The 18,898-nt window shown below is 37.2% G+C and overlaps 1 protein-coding gene across 1 annotated transcript in view; it reads left to right on the plus strand.

Moving 5' to 3' along the window:
• GPR149 (G protein-coupled receptor 149) overlaps positions 1-17,681 on the plus strand; it is an 85,048-nt gene extending 67,367 nt beyond the window's left edge. The window contains exon 4 of the mRNA XM_005907795.2: positions 17,109-17,681. Within this exon, the coding sequence (XP_005907857.2) occupies positions 17,109-17,681 (573 nt within the window). The remainder of the gene's footprint in view (positions 1-17,108) is intronic.
• Positions 17,682-18,898: the final 1,217 nt, after the last annotated feature.

Consider the following 18,898-nt stretch of genomic DNA (forward strand, 5'->3'; position numbering starts at 1 on the left):
GAGCCTGGCAGGGCCAGGAGTCCATGGGGCCCCAAAGAGTCAGACACGACTGAACAACTAAACTTTTCACTTTTCACTAAGAAAAACTGTTCCTATGAATAAGCCACAGCCTCTGTGGGTCCACAGCCAAGTATCCAAGGGCGGATCTGAGCCACTGTTGGTGTCAGAAGCTACTGCCAGGAGTCAGGAAGCAAAGTTAGATGTGGAGCAAGGGAGTCAGATGACATGGTGGCACATGCTATGTATGTCTGCTTCTGTCTGTCTCTGTGCCTGCTTGTGAAAGGAATTCCAGATGGTTGTGGTCGCTACCTTTTCTCTACCTTCCAAATACTGAGCAAGCCCTGTCTTGGCCAGTTCTAACCTGGAAGCATACAAGGAAGACATAGAGAAGGTAATTCTAAAGTTAGCTACACAGATAGAGCAGAGTTTGATGACATACACTGTCTTTTGTTAAGGTATAAATATTAGATTTATCAAATGATTATCTAGATAAAGATGTATAGGAAACTTTCCAGAGAATTTTGCCACTGTTTTACTAAAAATAATTTTGCAAAATATTAGGAGAAATTCCCATTAATTTAGGTAACTCATAATATCTACATAGGCTGTAGAGTTGAATGATTCTTTTATTCAAAAGGATTAAAATTCTTAAAATTATAGTCACATGGAAGTCATCCTTAATTTTCTATGACCTGAGAGCTATTTGGTGCATATTCTTAAGATAATTTACAGTAATGTATTATTTTTATCATTGAAGAAAGTTAACTATAAATTATTATACATACATGTATAATACACACATACACAAACACATGTATACTCATATATGTAGGATTCTACATGGTCTTTTAACTATATCTAGTGTTCAATAGATATTTCCTATGGTTGAAGATTTAAATTAGAACTATATAACCATCACGTAACTCTCCTTACAGGTTTATTTCTAAACAATGGCTTATAATCTGCTTCATTTTCTTCCTTGCTGCCTTATTTTCCCACCACAGGCATTTTCACTGAAGAGAAAGCATGGCAGCCTAGATTGAATATACTTTGAAAGAATAAAAGTGTTCCATCAACAGCAATGTCCTATTGATAAAGGAGGGGGGTGTGTCTTTGAAGGGTCTTAGATCCCTAATTTGGGGGGGCACATTTTTAAAGGAAATTTTTATATTTCAATTTCTTTCAGAAGAGCATCTCTGCTTAGATATTTTTCAAGGAACAAAATGCTTTCTTTGAGGTTAGCTTTGCCAAAGTAGAGTCAAAGAATATTGAAATGCAAGAACCAAGAGATAGTTTGGGGGTCATATGCTTGACCCCCTCTTTATATGGATAATGAAATAAAGGCCTAGAGGGAATATGCTACTTGTCTAGAGTCACATAGTTATTATTTATTGGAGAACAGTGGTTTATTTCAGGGTCTCCTGAAAATGCTCTTTTAAAAATACTTGTTTTTTAAGGAACTTCCATACTGTTCTCCATATTGGCTGTATCAATTTACATTCCTACCAACAGTGCAGGATGGTTCCCTTTTCTCCACACCCTCTCCAGCATTTACTGTTCATAGATTTTTTGATGGTGGCCATTCTGACCGTGTGACATGATACCTCATTGTAGTGCTGATTTGCATTTCTTTGATGATGATTGATGTTGACCAATTTTTCAACGGTCTGTTGGCTATCTCTGTGTCTTGAGTGGGGGAGGAAAGAGAGGGCAGGACGAATTGAGAGAATAGTATTGACATATATGAGTAAAATAGATAGATACAAGGAATCTGCTATATAGCACAGGGAACTCAGCTTGGTGCTCTGCGATAACGATGAGGGGTGGGATGGGGAGGTGGTAAGAGGAAAGCTTATGAGGGAGGGGATATATGTATACATATAGCTGATTCACTTTGTTGTACAGGAGAAACTAACACAACTGTGTAAAGCAATTATACTCCAATGAAAATAGTTTAATTAAATAAATTTAATTGAGGAACATTTTATATAATATATAATTCTCTCAAGTGTACAAGTCAATGATTTCTAGTCAATGTGTTTTAGAACATTTTCATTGCACTGGTTAGATCCCCTGTGGCCACTTATGCTTAACCTATCACCATCCCTGTCCCATGATACCCCTAATCTGCTATCTATCTCCATGTGTTTCTTGGTTCTTTTTCCTATATTATGCAGTCTGATAAAAATATTTTGTCTACTACATTTTTATGAATACCATCAACATGAATTTTAACACATTTTCTAAAGTATAGTCATCTTACTAAAAAAAAATTGTATTTATCCTTTGAAACTGTCTTACGAATGAAAATATACATTCATTCTTGACCTAATTCAGGTTCATGAAGTGTGAGAAAAGAAATTTGTGCAACAGTTTTTAGTAGGATATCCCTAAGTGATACAACACCAATTGAATGGTGTTTATTATTTAGATGAGAAAAACCACTTCATTTCTTATAATTCATTATTCCTGATAAAATTGTATATTCTAAATAGAATCAATGCATGTTGATTCTTTTAGAATCATGATGTTTTCTTTCAAATTACAGTCTATTCTCTATTTGTTAGAAGAACAAAAAGAGTTGGTAGCACATGGAAATAAATTTGGATACATACCATGTTGTCACGGAATGTTTAACAGGATTCCTATGTGCTGTTTCTCATAAATCCTCTGTTCCTTATCAGTTTCTGGCAACAGAAACGAGTGGAACGGCACACCGCTCCCAGGACTGAGGTCATAGGATGAGACATGTATGAATCTCCTTCAGTAAACATTCTCCTTATGACAAAACTGCTTAGTCTCAATCCCCTTTCTTGAGATATGGATTGTCTCCTGACCTTAGGACCATTGTTAATCCCTGTTCCCTTGGTAACAGTTGCTGTATGTTTGGTATTCTGATCTTTATCATTGTCAAAAGAAATTCCTTGTTCAACAGCCTATATATACTCACAGAAAGATCATTAAAGCACTCTTGCTCCATCAGAGCTTGGGGCCCTGTGTCTTTCTTCCTTTCTTTCTCTCTCTCTCTCTCTTTCATTTTCTTATCGTCGACTCCAGACCACCAGGTTCCGGTCCGCTAACGGACCACAACACCATGTCTAAACCGAAATGTCATTATTAGAGATACAACAAGAGATTCAGTTTCTATTAGACCAGAGAATGGAAAACCTAGCCAACAATCCCAAGAGCTACAACACAGTTAAATTCAGAATACCCACAGAATTTCTTATAGCCTGTGATGATTGTGCTCATGGGTTCAGATAAAGTCCCAAAGTATGAACTGAAAATACGAGAAGAATAATTACCATAAATAAAAAATAAAGCAGTTTAAATGCAAAGATATATTCATTTCAGAAGCTTATGTTTTGGTCATAAGATCAATGTAAAATTAAGATTCATGCTGAAACATGATCATTTTTCATCAGATAGTTACTCATTTATAATAGATGTCATTTGAATAAAATATTAGAATAGATGAAAGGCATGTGAAAAGATAAGAGTTTGTTTTTCATCGCATTCAGCTATAAATTGGCTCTTGGGGCCTTCCTATTAACCTGTCAACTGAAACTGAATTCTCTCCTCTACTTCTCTTAACTGCTAACACTAGAAAATAACAAAATCTGTTCACTTGTGAAATCATATAATTTGAGAACCATAAAGTGTATGTCCTTTGCTGCTTAAAGTGTGGCCCATGGACCAGCAGCCTCAGCATCATCTGAGAAATCTTTTTAAGTACAGAATCTCAGACCACCACAGACCTACTGAATCAGAATCTGCATTTGCACAGAACAAAAGTTTTTAATTTTGATGGTCTAATTTATTAATTTTCCTATTACAAATTGTGCTTTTGATACCACATCTAAGAGCTCTTTGCCTAGCCTTAGGTCTCAAAGATTTTCACCTATGTTTGTACTAAAATGTTTATAGTTTTACATTTTATATTTAAGTCTGTGATCCATTTTGATTCAATTTTTGAATAAAATATGAAACTTAGTTCTAGGTAATTTTTTTTACCTATGGATGTCAGTTGTTTCTGCATCACTTGCTGAAAAGTCTATGGAATTGGTTTTGCACCTTTGTCAAAAAGCAGTTGGGCATATTTGTGTGGGTCTACTACTTCTGGGTTCTGTATTCTATTCCATTGATCTACATGTCTATCCCTGCACCAATAACACAGTCTTGATTTTTGCAGCTACATTGAAATTAGATAGACTGACTGCTCTCACTATATTAACTTTTTTTCAGAATAAGTTAATGATTCTGTTCATTTGTCTTTTCATATTAACTTTAGAATAAACATGTCTGTATCTGCAAAAAACTTGATATTTTATTAGGAATTACATTAAATCTATCGGAGAAGGCAATGGCACCCCACTCAAGTACTCTTGCCTGGAAAATCCCATGGAGGGAGGAGCCTGGTGGGCTGCGGTCCATGGGATTGCTGAGAGTCGGACACGACTGAGTGACTTCATTTTCCCTTTTCATTTTCATGCATTGGAGAAGGAAATGGCAACCCACTCCAGTGTTCTTGCCTGGAGAATTCCAGGGATGCAGGAGCCTGGTGGGCTGACATCTATGGGGTCGCACAGAGTCAGACACAACTGAAGCAACTTAGCAGCAGCAGCACATTAAATCTATATATCTATTTGTGGAAAACTGAAATATTTAATGTAATGAGTCTTTCAACCCATGTACATGATATGTCTCTCCGTTTATTTGGAGCTTCTTTAATTTTTTTAATGCATCATATAGTTTTCCAGCATATAAATTCTATATAGGCTTTGTTAGACTAACAGTTAAGTATTTCAATTTTTGAGCAATTGTAATTTCCAATTTTGATGTCCGTACAGTCATTTGCTTGTATATAGAAATAGAATGATTTTGCATGTTTAACTTGAAGGCAATGTTGATTAGCTCATGTATTAGTTTTAGGAGTTTTTATAGATTCCTTGGGATTTTCTGCCTAAACCAAATAGTTTTTCTGCATCAACTCATTTAATTATATGACTCTTCTTATTTAACCTATTAATATGGTGGGTCACATTAACCTATTCCTGAGTAGTGAAACTAGCTTTGTATTTGAAATAAACCTCACTTAGTCATGAAGTTTAATTCTTTTTATTGATTGCTTAATTCCATTTACTTATATTTGTTAAAATGTTTGCATTTATATTAATGTTATATCTTCTGGAGTTTTCTTTTGGGGGATTGTCTCTGTTTAGTTTTAGTTTCAGGGCAAAACTAGCCTTTATAAAATGATTAGGAAATAAAGATTGTTACAGTAGCATTAAATTATCAACATCCTCCTAAGGCCCTTATCTCAACTACTAGTACTCGACACTAGCAAAATCATTGTGGTTTCCTCCCTTTTACTTGCCTCCCAAAACAGCTAATAGTTTTGGAGCACTTAGTGAAAGGCACTCAGCTTACATTTTACATTCATTAACTTAACTTAATCATTTTACATTCATTAACTCATGTATTCTTCATATTTTGCAAATGAGACAAAGATACTGACTCGGCTGATTTCAAAGGTAGGTATACATGACTCCATAGCTATATTTTCCCAGGACCATCCACAATCACAAGAGTTTTGCCTCTGCAATTCCCCTATAGTCCATCCCACATATGCATTTTCTACTACCTGTACTGAAGTTCAGATCTCCTTTTCTTTTGTACATCTGCATGCTCAGTCACAATGAGTTAAAAAACTTCCTAATTGGTTTCCCTAAAACAACACTCTTCTTCCTCCAATCTGTCTTTCACAGGCTACCCAGTTATGTTAGACCAGAAGAAGCATAGCAGAAAGCATATGAACTCTGGGATGAGTTTAAATCACAACTCAAAACTTAACTTTCTATCTAACCTAAGTCAATTAACTTCTCACTTCGTTTATCTATAAAATGAAAATAATTTTTCCTTCCTTATGGATTATTATATTACGTTTCACCTGTAAAGTGCCTGTATAAAATGCAGGGCCTCTACATAGTAGGCCCTTCATACATCTTGATTTCCTTCCTTTTTGTAAACAAAAATGAGTGGTCCCTTCTTGCTTATGAGATGCAGTCAGAGCTTGTTATCCTGGTGGACAGAGCTCTTGACCCTAAGCCCAACCTCTGTTTTCAGTCTTATTTCCCTCTGCTACGTCATTTCCTCCAAATTCCAATTTGTCTTCCCTCATCCTGGAGTACATTTTTCCTATTTTCCTGCCAACTTGTCCTACTTACCTGCCAACTTGTCCTACTTAGAAATCATTCTCTCTCTCTCTCTCTTTTTTTTTCCAGTTTGGAAAATGGCATTTGACTTTATACTTGACAATGTTTGGGTGGGTTTACAATAAACTTATGGAAGCACATTAAAAATTCCATGAAGATTACCAGGGAGCCTGGTGCTCTTCACTAGTTATGCCATAAATGCTTGTAAGATACGTGCAAAGTGCCTGATAGTAATGGTCTGAGTTTTCTAAGTTTAAATTTATTTTTAAACCAAGTGTTTTGTATGTTTCTTTTCAATAAGTGCCAAAATTTGTCAGTATTACATGTAAATAATTGGGTTATTTACTTATTTATATATTTATTTGCCACACGATGTGGCTTGCAGGATCTTAGTTCCCTGACCAGAGATTGAACCCATGGTAGTGAAAGCACCAAGTCCTAACCACTGGACAACCAGGGAATTTCCATTTAAAAAATGTTAATTCTTTTATTGTAGCATAGATTCTATTTAGAAAATGGTTATAAAGTTTTATGGACTTTTACAGTAAAGTGTAGAAAGGATTTTCTAAAAGATCTCTAAATACTCCCTTCACTTCCTACAGTGCATAAATCCCTCTATCTCCTTTGTTCCCACAAGACATCACAGGTTCCAGCTGGATTAGGAGAGTAAAGTGTTACTCATATTTTATTCCCTAACTCTACTCCTTGAAGTAGCAAAAGGGCGAAAAACAGAGTGCTTGAGACAGATAGTCCTGGATCTGGATTTGACCATCCCATTTCCTAACAGGTACTTCCCTGGTGGTTCAGACGATAAAGAATCTGCCAGCAATGCAGGAGATCCAGGTTCAATCCCTGGGTCAGAGAGGACCCAGTGGAGAAGGACATGGCAACCCACTCCAGTATTCTTGCCTGGAGAATCCCATGGACAGAGGAGCCTGGCGGGCTGTAGTCCATGGGGTCACAAAAAGTCAGACATGACTGAGTGATTAACACACACACATATTTCTTAACTGGATTTATTGCCCCATGATCCAGTTATGTCATCTATAAAATTAGGATGATGAGAGTCTTTATTTAAAAAGGTTGATGTGAAAATTAAATAAGAAAATGTACATAAAGTGTTTTAGTAAGAAGTCTAATATATGTTCGGCAGATCAGTAAATATTTGTTATGGTGATTATCAATCCCAAATTTGGTACTCAGTTGTGAGACTCTTCATCACTATAAAGACAAATCTTAATTTATAGCTCAAAGGTCTGTGAGAATTGAAGGTGGAATATGCTAAAATACCTAACACTTTCTGTGCCAGATAGTAGGAGCATAGAGGCCCTGCTTTCTCACTCTTACTCTTTTCTTTGAGCAATTCATGTGTCTCCTTCATTTTGGTTTACTAAAGATTTAAATGAAGGTGACGAGATGACACAAGGAATATTTGGGAACTTGAATATATGAAAATATATTAATCACATAGTTTTAAATACATTTCCAAATGTAAATTATTAAAAGTATAGTTTGTTATTTTTCTTACAAAGTTTTCACTCTCCCTGCTATTTATTTAAGTGTCCCTATATCTTCTCCTCCAATCTATCTTTGATACACTGCTTAATTCCTCAGTGTCTATACTTTGAAATGCCTAAAATTCACCTAAATCACCTCAAGATCCATCTATATATTTTTAATTTGGATTAAAATTGTCAGTCGCTTGGATTATTTGTGAGTTAGTGATAGAATTCTAGCTTCTAGGGCAGAAAAATCCATGATCCACCACTTCCGGCGAAAGCAGATTTCTTTCAAAGTGGCAACATGGTGAAGTGGAAAGAGCATTTAACTCAGAGTTAAACCACCCAAGTCCTGGTGCCAGTGCTACTGTTACCCATGTGGCCCTGGGCAGATTCACTGCTCTGGCTGCCAGGTCTCCTTTTATAAAATGGTCTCTTATGAGCCCTATGATCCCACGTGTTGTAATACCGCTTTCATAAATTGAACGACTCAGATAATCATCAGAAACTTCACCTGTTAGGAGAGATATTTTAGAGCAACTCTTTTATATTATAATTTCACCCTGGATTCACCTAGAGGCTTACAGTGAAGAAATAAAAAGTTCACTATGCTCAAGGTCAGTTAGTCTGAATCAATGATCACAGCAGATTATTTGTGCTAATGTGTTTACATGACATGCTGGCTCCTCCTGAAGCATTTCTGAGCAGACTGCTTTTCATTTTCAGATAAAAGAGCTCCCAGCCACCTACGCTCAGGAATACAGAAATAATGGATTATCATTAATCCTGACAGCATATGCTAATTCATAGACTTTTAAATGAAAAGAAAGCAGAGACTACGAAATGAGTAGGTTTATGTTCTCTGAATCTATCATTTTTTATCATGCAAGAAACTTTCACATACAATTCAGTCCCTCAATATTCTATTTGAATTTTAAAAAGAGTATGGTCTGACACGACCTTCTGATGCACTTTAACTATCATTATTTATTGTATAAGACTGTTAAAATAAAAATAGATAAATTTTAAATGGCAATACAGTTATCCTCTGCTTTTCGAAAATTCACTGTATTCCACTTCACTTTTATGAAAGACCTACACTAGTACCTTTTTTCACTAACTGAAAGAAATCCAAAGAGGATTTTTTATTTTAATAAGAAAGGCAAAAAATGAAAATAACATTCAGTGTTTGTTTTGCAACAAGCCTTTATAGGAGCAGCACACACCCAGAGCTGCGGGAATGGCACCACTCAGCTCCTTCTCTGGAAAATATACTCAGCATCTCAGCATCAAGCTGCCATAGCTTTGAACTGTGTCTGTGAGCATCTGTGCTTTATCTCAGTTTATTTTGTGTATCTATTGGTAAGATGTGTCCTAGAGGAACTGCTTTTTCACTTTACACCACTTCAGCTTATGAAAGCGTTCATAGGAATGCTCTACTTTCAGATAGCAAAGGAAATCTGAATTTTTAAAAGTTGATCTTATGTTTTGTGCTTTAGAAAGTCAAGATAAACAAAGCACTACTGTATAGGACAAGGAACTATATTCCATATGCTATGATAAGCCATAATAGGAAAGAATTTTTAAAAGGATGTTATGTATATATATATGAACCACTTTGCTGTACAGCAGAAATTAACATTGTAAATCAACCATACTTCAATTTAATAAAAAGAAAGAAAAGATATGGAATCTAAAAACTCTACAAAGTCAATGCTGTGGATTCATTCATTCATGGAAACATTTATTCACTCAACAAATATTTTTTGAGGGGTTGTCATGTGCTAGCCACTGTTAGAGATAGCAGAGAAAATTAAGATCAACAAGGAAATGTTCCTTTCCCTTGAGGAGATTACATTCTATGTGGATGTGACAGACTTGTAACAGTTCCAGTCTCCATAGGCAATAGGCAGTTGTACAACTTAGCAAAACATTTATATGCATATTTATTTTTGTGCTTCTTTGCATAAAACGTTGTATTAGTTTTCTAGGGCAGCTGTAACAAGTTATCACAAACTTAGATAGCTTAAAACAACAGAAATCTATTGACTCATGTTTTTATGCTCCTCTGAGGCTCTAGAGGAGCCTTGGTTTATGACAGCATAACTCCAAATGCTGTATCCTTTACATGTTCACCTTCTTTATGTGAATCTATATCCAAAATCTTGGGATTAAGGTTTACTCTAATCCAGTATGACTTCATCCTAATTTGAGAACATCTACAATGATGCTAGGCTTCCCTGGTGGCTCACTGGTAAAGGATCCGCTTGTGATGCAGGAGACACAGGTTCAATCGCTGGGTGGGGAAGATCCCCTGGAGAAGGGAATGGCCACCCACTCCAGTATTCTCGCTTGGGGAATCCCACGGACAGAGGAGCTTGGCTGGCTACAGTCTATGGGGTCGCAAAAGAGTCAGACGGCACTTAGCAACTAAACAACAGCAACAAAGATTCTATTTCCAAATAAGGTCATATTTATGACTATCAAATTTTATCTTCTATGTGCTACAAAAATATTATCTCCAAGACTACCAATTGTCTTTACCATTGCTTTCAGCATATACTTCTACACAGACATTTTGAAATATATATATTTATTATTTATTTGGCTGCACTGGGTTCTAATTGCAGCATGTGGGATCTAGTTCTCTGACCAGGGATCAAACTTCAGCCCCCTGCATTGGGAGTCCGGAGTCTTAGGGACTGGACCACCAGGGAGGCCCCCTACACATTTTTAATTATTCTGCAATCAAACCTGTCCATCTTGGACTTTGTCATTTCTAATTTTCATTCCAGATTTGCAAAGATCTTCTTCACTCAGATTTTTAAAGAATTACTAAGATTCAAGAAATAATTTTTGCATATTGAAAAGGGAGTCTGATTTCATTTTGTAGTGAATAGCCAATAATATGTAAAGGCCCACTTGAATCCTTATTTTGAAATGCCATCTTCGTGACATCCTATGCCTGGTTTCTTGACTCAGACTTGCTTGATCAAATCTTGCCATTAACATCTTGTATTAATTACATAGCTTCATATCATGTTTGCAAAGTCCCCTCATTAGTCTGCTTTCAAATTTCTTGGTTATCCATAAGCATTTACTCTTTGAAATAAATCTTAGAAGAAATTTTTCATGCTCTAAAATAAAAGTCCATTGGTATTCCATTGGAATTTTTATTAAATTGTATTAAATCAATAAAGTAAAAGAAAATTGTCATATTTAAACATAGAGTTTTCCCATATGGAACCATTGTTTCTTCTGTCTCCTATTTATTTTGAACTTTTTTTTCAGGCCTCCTTTTCCCTCACTTCACCTAGGTTAGGTGCTGCTTTTCCATATTTTCGTAATAGTCCAGCCTGGGTCTATTATACAGCTAATCACAGGGAAATCCAATTGTTTATAAGCTTCAGTACTCTGCATTTTATGGGCTCTTAAGAGAGTCTCTTCATTCCATTACTATAGACCTACCAGCTAGCCAAGTCCCAGTATACAAATCGATCTGTTCTCCTACTTCTAATCTGTCTCCATTTGAGTCCTTCTTCCATAACCATAGTCCTCCTTCCATATCCTTGGGCTTCCCTTGTGGTTCAGCTGGTAAAGAATCTGCCTGCAATGCAGGAGACCTGGGTCCAATCCCCAGGTCCCCAGGTTGGGGAGATCCCCTGGAGAAGGGAAAGGCTACCCACTCCAGTATTCTGGCCTGGAGAATTCCATGAACTGTATAGTCCATGGGGTTGCAAAGAGTCGGACGTGACCAAGTGACTTTCACTTTCACTTTCCATATCCTAAAAGAGGTGGAAAATCCTGCTGTTCTATTCAAATTCTTTCAGCTCCCTCCTTGAATCTCTATTATTGCTCCATTAGTTCAAGATCCATTTTCTCTCACTTAGAGCAATGTTTCTCTAACTTAAATAAAAGACAAAAGAAAAAAATTATATAAACCTCTTATGATATTGCTTAAAGACATGCAAAATTTGGTGTAAACTCCTTACTCTTGTACTTCATATACAACTCTAAACAACTTATATATTACTTTCATAACCAGTAAAATTTAAATTACTGAATTAGCTTAAAGTAACAGTATGATTTTCCTGAAACTAACCTTCCAACTTTGAATTATGAGTATAAAGTATGCTCAGATATATTTCTTTATAATCTGCCTCTGTGTTTTTACTTCTGTAACTCTCAATCATAGCCTTTGGAATATTTCACAAAATAATTTCGATAACTGGGGACTCTGTACTATTTCAGAATAACCAGTCTTCATACTTAGCTAAACTCTGGCACTATGCACCTCTCAAATGCCAGTTTTAATGAGTTGTCATTTGATAACTCAGTAAAGCTTGTTTTCTCATTCAAAAATAAGGTTAGCATGGAGGAGCTATTGAAATCTGCAGTATTTAGATGTATAAAATCAGATACAAAAAATGTCATATTTGCTTTTGCTTTGATATTAACTGCTCATCAGTGATGCAAGTTGGTTACATATAAAAATATAGCTACACTGTTGATTACACAGTGAAAATTCTTTTTAAGAGACATGCCAATACTTCTGGGCACTGACAACTTAGTTTTCTCATCCCATCTTTTTTAAACTAGCATACTCCATAGGAGTTTGTTTATAGAATGTACCATGCTAATGAGAAAACTTAGGAACAATTTTTAGAGTACCGATATAGGGATTTTTTTTCCTTGCGATAAAGTATAATGTAAGAAGGGTCACTTTCATGTTAACTAGCTCTCAGAATAAAGAAGGCTGTACATATAATTCACATTATTAAATGACAGCCAAATTTTCTGATTAAATAATGTGTTGGTCAGTTTTGATTTAGAAAAGGAAAAGAAGTTTCTGGATTTTTCTCAGGATGGAAAGTTTTTAGGTTGGCCCTTAAACTCACAACTTACTACCCAGAAAGCAAGGCTTTAAAAACTGTCAATCTTTTCTTGATTCTTAAGATCAATTTCAAATGACACCCCTACATAAAATCTAGCAGAGGTCCTAGCTCTACTGTTGTTGTTCAGTTGCTCAGTCGTGTCTGACTCTTTGCAACCCTATGGACTGAAGCACGCCAGGCCTCCCTGTCCTTCACCATCTCCTGGAGTTTACTCAACCTCATGTCCATCAAGTCAGTAATGCCATCCAACCATCTCATCCTCTGTGATCCCCTCCTCCTGCCTTCAGTCTTTCCCAGCATCATGGTCTTTTCTAATGAGTCAGCTCTTCGCATCAGGTGGCCAAAGTATTGGAGCTTCAGCTTCAGCATCAGTCCTTCCAATGAGTATTCAGGATTGATTTCCTTTAGAATGGACTGGTTTGATCTCCTTGCAGTCCAAGGGACTCACAAGAGTCTTCTTCAACACCACAGTTCAGAAGCATCAATTCTTCAGCCTTCGGCCTTCTTTATGATCCAACTCTCACATCCATACATGACTACTGGAAAAACCATAGCTTTGACTAGACAGACCTTTGTTGGCAAGGTAATGTCTCTGCTTTTTATTATGCTGTCTAGGTTTGTCATAACTTTTCTTCCAAGGAGCAATCGTCTTTTAATTTCATTGCTGAAGTCACCATCTGCAGTGATTTTGGAGCCTAAGAAAATAGTCTGTCATTGTTTCCATTGTTTCCCCATCTATTTGCCATGAAGTGATGGGACCAGTGATCCCATGGTCCATGATCTTTGTTTTTTGAATGTAGAGTTTTAAGCCAACTTTTTCACTCTCCTCTTTCACTTTCATCAAGAGGCTCTTTAGTTCTTCTTTGCTTTCTGTCATTAGAGTGGTGTCACCCACTTATCTGAGGTTATTGATATTTCTCCCAGAAATCTTGATTCCAGCTTGTGCTTCATCCAGCCTGGCATTTCACATGATGTACTCTGCATACAAGTTACATAAGCAGGGTGACAATATACAGCTTTGACATATTCCTTTCCCAATTTTGAATCAGTCCATTGTTGCATGTACAGTTCTAACTGTTGCTTCTTGACGAGCATGTAGATTTCTCAGGAGGCAAATAAGATGGTTTGGTATTCCCATCTCTTTCAGAATTTTCTAGTTTGTTGTGATCCACACAGTCAAAGGCTTTAGTGTAGTCAATGAAGCAGAAGTAGATGTTTACCTGGAATTCTCTTCCTTTTCCGATGATCTAACAGATGTTGGCAACTTGAACTCTGGCTCCTCTATCTTTTCTAAATCCAGCTTGAACATCTGGAAGTTCACGGTTCATGTACTGTTGAAGCCTGGCTTGAAAAATTTTGAGCATTACTTTGCTAGCGCGTGAGATGAGTGCAATTGTGTGGTAGTTTGAACATTCTTTGGCATTGCCTTTCTTTGGGATTGGAATGAAAACTGACCATTTCCAGTCCTGTGGTCAGTGCTGAGTTTTCCAAATTTGCTGGCATATTGAGTGCAGCACTTTAACAGCATCACCTTTGGGGATTTTAAATAGCTCACCTGGAATTCCATTACCTCCAGGATCTTTGTTCGTAGTGATGCTTCCTAAGGCCCATTTGACTTCACACTCCAAGATCTCTGGTGCTAGGTGAGTGATCATGATCACACCATTGTGGTTATCTGGGTCATTAGGATCTTTTTTTATATAGTTCTTCTGTGTATTATTGCCACCTTTTCTTAATATCTTCTGCTTCTGTTAGGTTGATACTGTTCTTGTCCATTATTGTGCCCATCTTTGCAAAAAATGTTCCCTTGGTATCTCTAATTTTCTTGAGGAGATCTCGAGTCTTTCCTATTCTATTGTTTGCCTCTATTTCTTTGTATTGATTGCTGAGGAAGGCTTTCTTATCTCTCCTTGCTATTCTTTGAAACTCTGCATTCAGATGGGGATATCTTTTCTTTTCTCCTTTGCCTTTAGCTTCTCTTCTTTTCTCAGCTATTTGTAAGGCCTCCTCAGACAACCATTTTGCCTTTTTGCATTTCTTTTTCTTGGGGATGGTCTTGATCTCCACCTCCTTACTCTATCAGGATAGATAAAGCTGAAATTTTTATTTTTTACACATCTTTCCCACTCAGTCATCTGTGAGGTCTTCGGATGCATGTAGTGAAAATTTAGAATCTTACAGAAAGTATTCAGAAATGTTTAACAAATGATGAATACATAATAAATAAAGTTTACCCAAAGTCGCCACCACTCTAACGATGCTCTGCTGCAGTACTGAACTTAGGTATTGTCTCTCTGTCTTTCCTGTTTCAGTCATACAAGTAAAATTGGTAAAGTTGTTTCTTTGCCTCAGTAGAAGAGCAAACTTAACTTTATGGTGTAAATTTTCAAAGTTTATGTCCCTTTATGGTGCAAGGCCTTAAATCTAGGTCCCCAGGTTCTCTTATGGATAAACAGAATTGAAGCCTTCTCTTTAGTATTTAACTGGGAAAGACTAGTGATGTGTCTCACGTGTCCTAGACTGTATTTTTCTTGGTCCCTAAATTCAATGGGTGTGATATGAAGGCACCTGAATGAAGCTCATGATGCATTCTCCCTTAAAAATTTTACCTAAGTAGATAAGAATCCACACTGTTCCTTAATAGAGGATCCCAATTCTAGGCTTCCCCTAGCCACTCATAGGTCCATGGCAAATAGGGTGACCAACTGTCCTCATTTTCCTCAGACTGAGAGGCTTCCTAAATGCAGGAATTTCAGTGCTGGAACTGAGACAGCCACAGGCAAACTGGGAAGGGCAATCATCCTAGATTGACAAAATGCTATGAGCCCTCATGCCCATTTCCCTGATGAAAGAAACATTTAAGTTGGTCCAGTGAGTAATTCCAGTCTCTCTCTCCCTCTCTCTCTCTCTCTCTCTCTCTCTCTCTCTCTATATATATATATATATATATATATATATAAAGTGTCTGCTAACCATCCCCTTACCCCCACCTTCTTCTGGACTAACGACATTTCTTTAGTTACAGCAATGGGTTGTGAATCTTACCCACATGATAGAATTGCCTGGAGGGCTTGCTAAGTACAGATTATTTTGAACCTCACCCCTAGAGCTTTTATTTCAGTAGGCCTGGAGTCGGACTCAAAAATAGCATTTCTCGTACGTTATGAGCTGATGCTGATAATGCTGCTCTGGAGATCTAGCTTTTAGAACCAATGCTCTAAAAGTTTGCATATTACTGTCTTCTTCTGAAACTAACTGGGCTTCCCTTGTGGCTCAGATGGTCAAGAATCTGCTTGCAATGCAGGAGACCAAGTTTGGGTTGGGAAGATCCCCTGGAGAAGGGAATGACAACCCAGTTCAGTATTCTTGCTGGGAGAATTCCATGGACAGAAGAGCCTGGTGGGCTATAGTCCTTAGGGTTGCAAAGAATTGGACACAACTGAGTGACTAACACTGTCACTTGTCTAAAACGAACATGTAATCAAAAAAGTCAATTGAAAGTATGAAGGCATGAATCAATAATATAAACTACACACTATTGGAAGAATTAATCTTTATTTCTTATGCAGTTCTCAGTGGTGAGTACAGTTTAAAACCAAAATTTTAATACTTTAAAATGTAATATAAATTTTTGTAGGGGTGTGGGGGAGTTCTCTATTACCAGGTTTACTTTAATGACTGTGATTTCTCTGTGGAAAAGTAAGCACACTGTACCACACAGTTCTGGTGACATTTGGTTCCTCTGTGCACATTTGAGCACTGTATGCTCAAATCTGCAGTTGAAATACTCTTTATATTTAATCTGAACCACAGTTTCACAATTGTCACTGTCTCTGCTTCCCTAGTGGCTCAGAGGCTAAAGCGTCTGCCTGCAATGCGGGAGACCCGGGCTTGATCCCTGAGTCTAGAAGATCCCTTGGAGAAGGAAATGGCAACCCACTCCAGTACTCTTGCCTGGAAAATCCCATGGACAGATGAACCTGGTAGGCTACAGTCCATGGGGTCGCAATGAGTTGGACACGACTGAGTGCCTTCACTTACTTACTTACTGGCATACAAAGGGAGGGAAAGTGCATTCAAATCACAGTCTGCACTTCTCTCAACCTATGAAAAGTTTTTAACAAAACTGAACATGTAACAAAAATATAAAAGCAATTCCGAAGTGTATACATACATTTGATTTTATCCTTATATTCTGCCCAACTCCTGCTGGCCACAGTACACACACTTTGCTTTCAACTGTAGAAATAGATCCCTTATCCTCAAAGGTAGGTTTCTGACTGCCCTCATTTAGATGTAGTATTTGACCTAGAAGAAACTAAGTACAGAGCTTTGATGACAGAATTTCAATCCCTATCTGTAAAAGGTTTCCATGGAAATGAGTCTGAACCAGAATAATGTTACCATTATCATGAAAAAAAAAAAAATGATGAAAAAATGAAATGGCCCCCTCTTAGACACTAGTTTTCAATAATAACCATTTTTGTCTTTGTCCCCAGCGTTCCGGAGGTGCTCTGGCCATTCCCTTGTGCGCATTCCAGGGGACTGTGTCTCTCCAAGCCCCGACCGGGAAAACCCTATCTCTGTCTACCTATGAGGTGAGCGCAGAAGGGCAAAAAATAACCCCAGCCTCTAAGAAAATAGAAGTCTACCGATCCAAAAGTGTTGGCCATGAACCAAACTCAGAAGATTCTGCCTCCACATTTGCGGACACCAGTGTGAAAATACACTTGGAGGTTCTTGAAATTTGTGATAATGAAGAGGCCCTGGACACGGTGTCAATCATTAGCAACATCAGCCAGTCCTCCACGCAGGTCAGATCGCCTTCCCTACGCTACTCACGGAAGGAGAACAGATTCGTTTCCTGTGATTTAGGGGAAACAGCCTCATATTCTCTCTTTTTACCCACAACTAATCCCGATGGTGATATCAACATCTCCATTCCAGACACTGTGGAGGCACACAGGCAGAACAGTAAAAGGCAGAGCCAAGAGACTGTTGGCTACCAGGAGGAAATCCAGCTGTTAAATAAAGCTTATCGGAAAAGAGAAGAAGAAAGCAAGGGTGACTAGTGATCATTTAGCCTGATAAAGGCAAGAATGGCTCTGCAACTTCAAATGACTAAACTAACACCTTTATTCTGAGGCTTATTGATTTTCTTTATTATTTGTTGGTTTACATAAGCTTAACAGACTTAATTATTTTTAGCACAAACAGCTGAAATTAGTGCAAACACTTAAGTGCTTTTGATGTGTTACTTATAGATCACTCACTGTGGCAATTAAAAGGTTCTGTTTCTTATCCGATTTCTAAAAATCTTTTCTAAATCAAAACCCTGGTCTAGTTTACTAATGTTTTCACCTATATCTGTCAACCTCAGAGTAAACAGAAAATTGTATAAAGTCATTGAAAATATTGTTCTCATGCGTGTGTCTTGACACATAATGTTGGCCCTTACTGCAAGGGGGAAAATGACATTTTGGGAATGGAAAGAATGTAGCAAAACTCTGAGTTGTATGTGAAGAAAGAAAGAGAGAAAAAGAAGTCTCTCCATCGTGTCCGACTCTGTGACCCCATAGACTGTAGCCTACCAGGCTCCTCTGTCCATGGGATTTTCCAGGCAAGAGTACTGGAGTGGGTTATATGTGAAGAGGCTTGCCTAAATGTGGCTTGCAAAGCAAGTTTATTACAGTTATTGCTTTAGCTTCATACTGATATCTAGGAAATACATTCCTGCATAAAATAGCAAATAAGCTTCCAACTCTGAAACATGCATGTCCCTAGTCTGTACCTAGTTGTTCCCTTCATTTCTATAAAGTATAAATTGTTTACTGATTTTTTTATTTCTCTCTTAAATATGAGTGTTCTCCTTTCATCTTTTCAGTATGTTGACTGCTCTTAAAATAAATATATTGTATGTTAGAAGTAGAATTGGAAGTAGCTCTTAAACATATTGGAAAATGTTGTAAATATATACTTATCATTTCTAGAAGTGTTTTGTTTATTTGAACAGAAACTAGGAAAAAAACACTCCAAGTTCTGTGAGGTACACCCAAGTAGAGTAACAAAATTCTGTGTAGAGCAGAGGAAAAATCCTCTAAGTCCAAATTAAAGGGTCTGTTTCTAAAGCTGCAGATTTGGCAAACCTCCTTAGCTGCTCTTGAAGTGTAGAAAATTTTAGTTCACCTATCTTCCAAGTTTAGGTGCTTTTTCATTTCCTTCCCAAAGATGTGTGTGCCTCAAGCAAAGAAACAATTCAATATAATTTATTGATTGTGAGGTATATGTT

The sequence above is a fragment of the Bos mutus genome, chromosome 1, assembly GCF_027580195.1.
Source record: "Bos mutus isolate GX-2022 chromosome 1, NWIPB_WYAK_1.1, whole genome shotgun sequence".
Taxonomy (NCBI): domain Eukaryota; kingdom Metazoa; phylum Chordata; class Mammalia; order Artiodactyla; family Bovidae; genus Bos; species Bos mutus.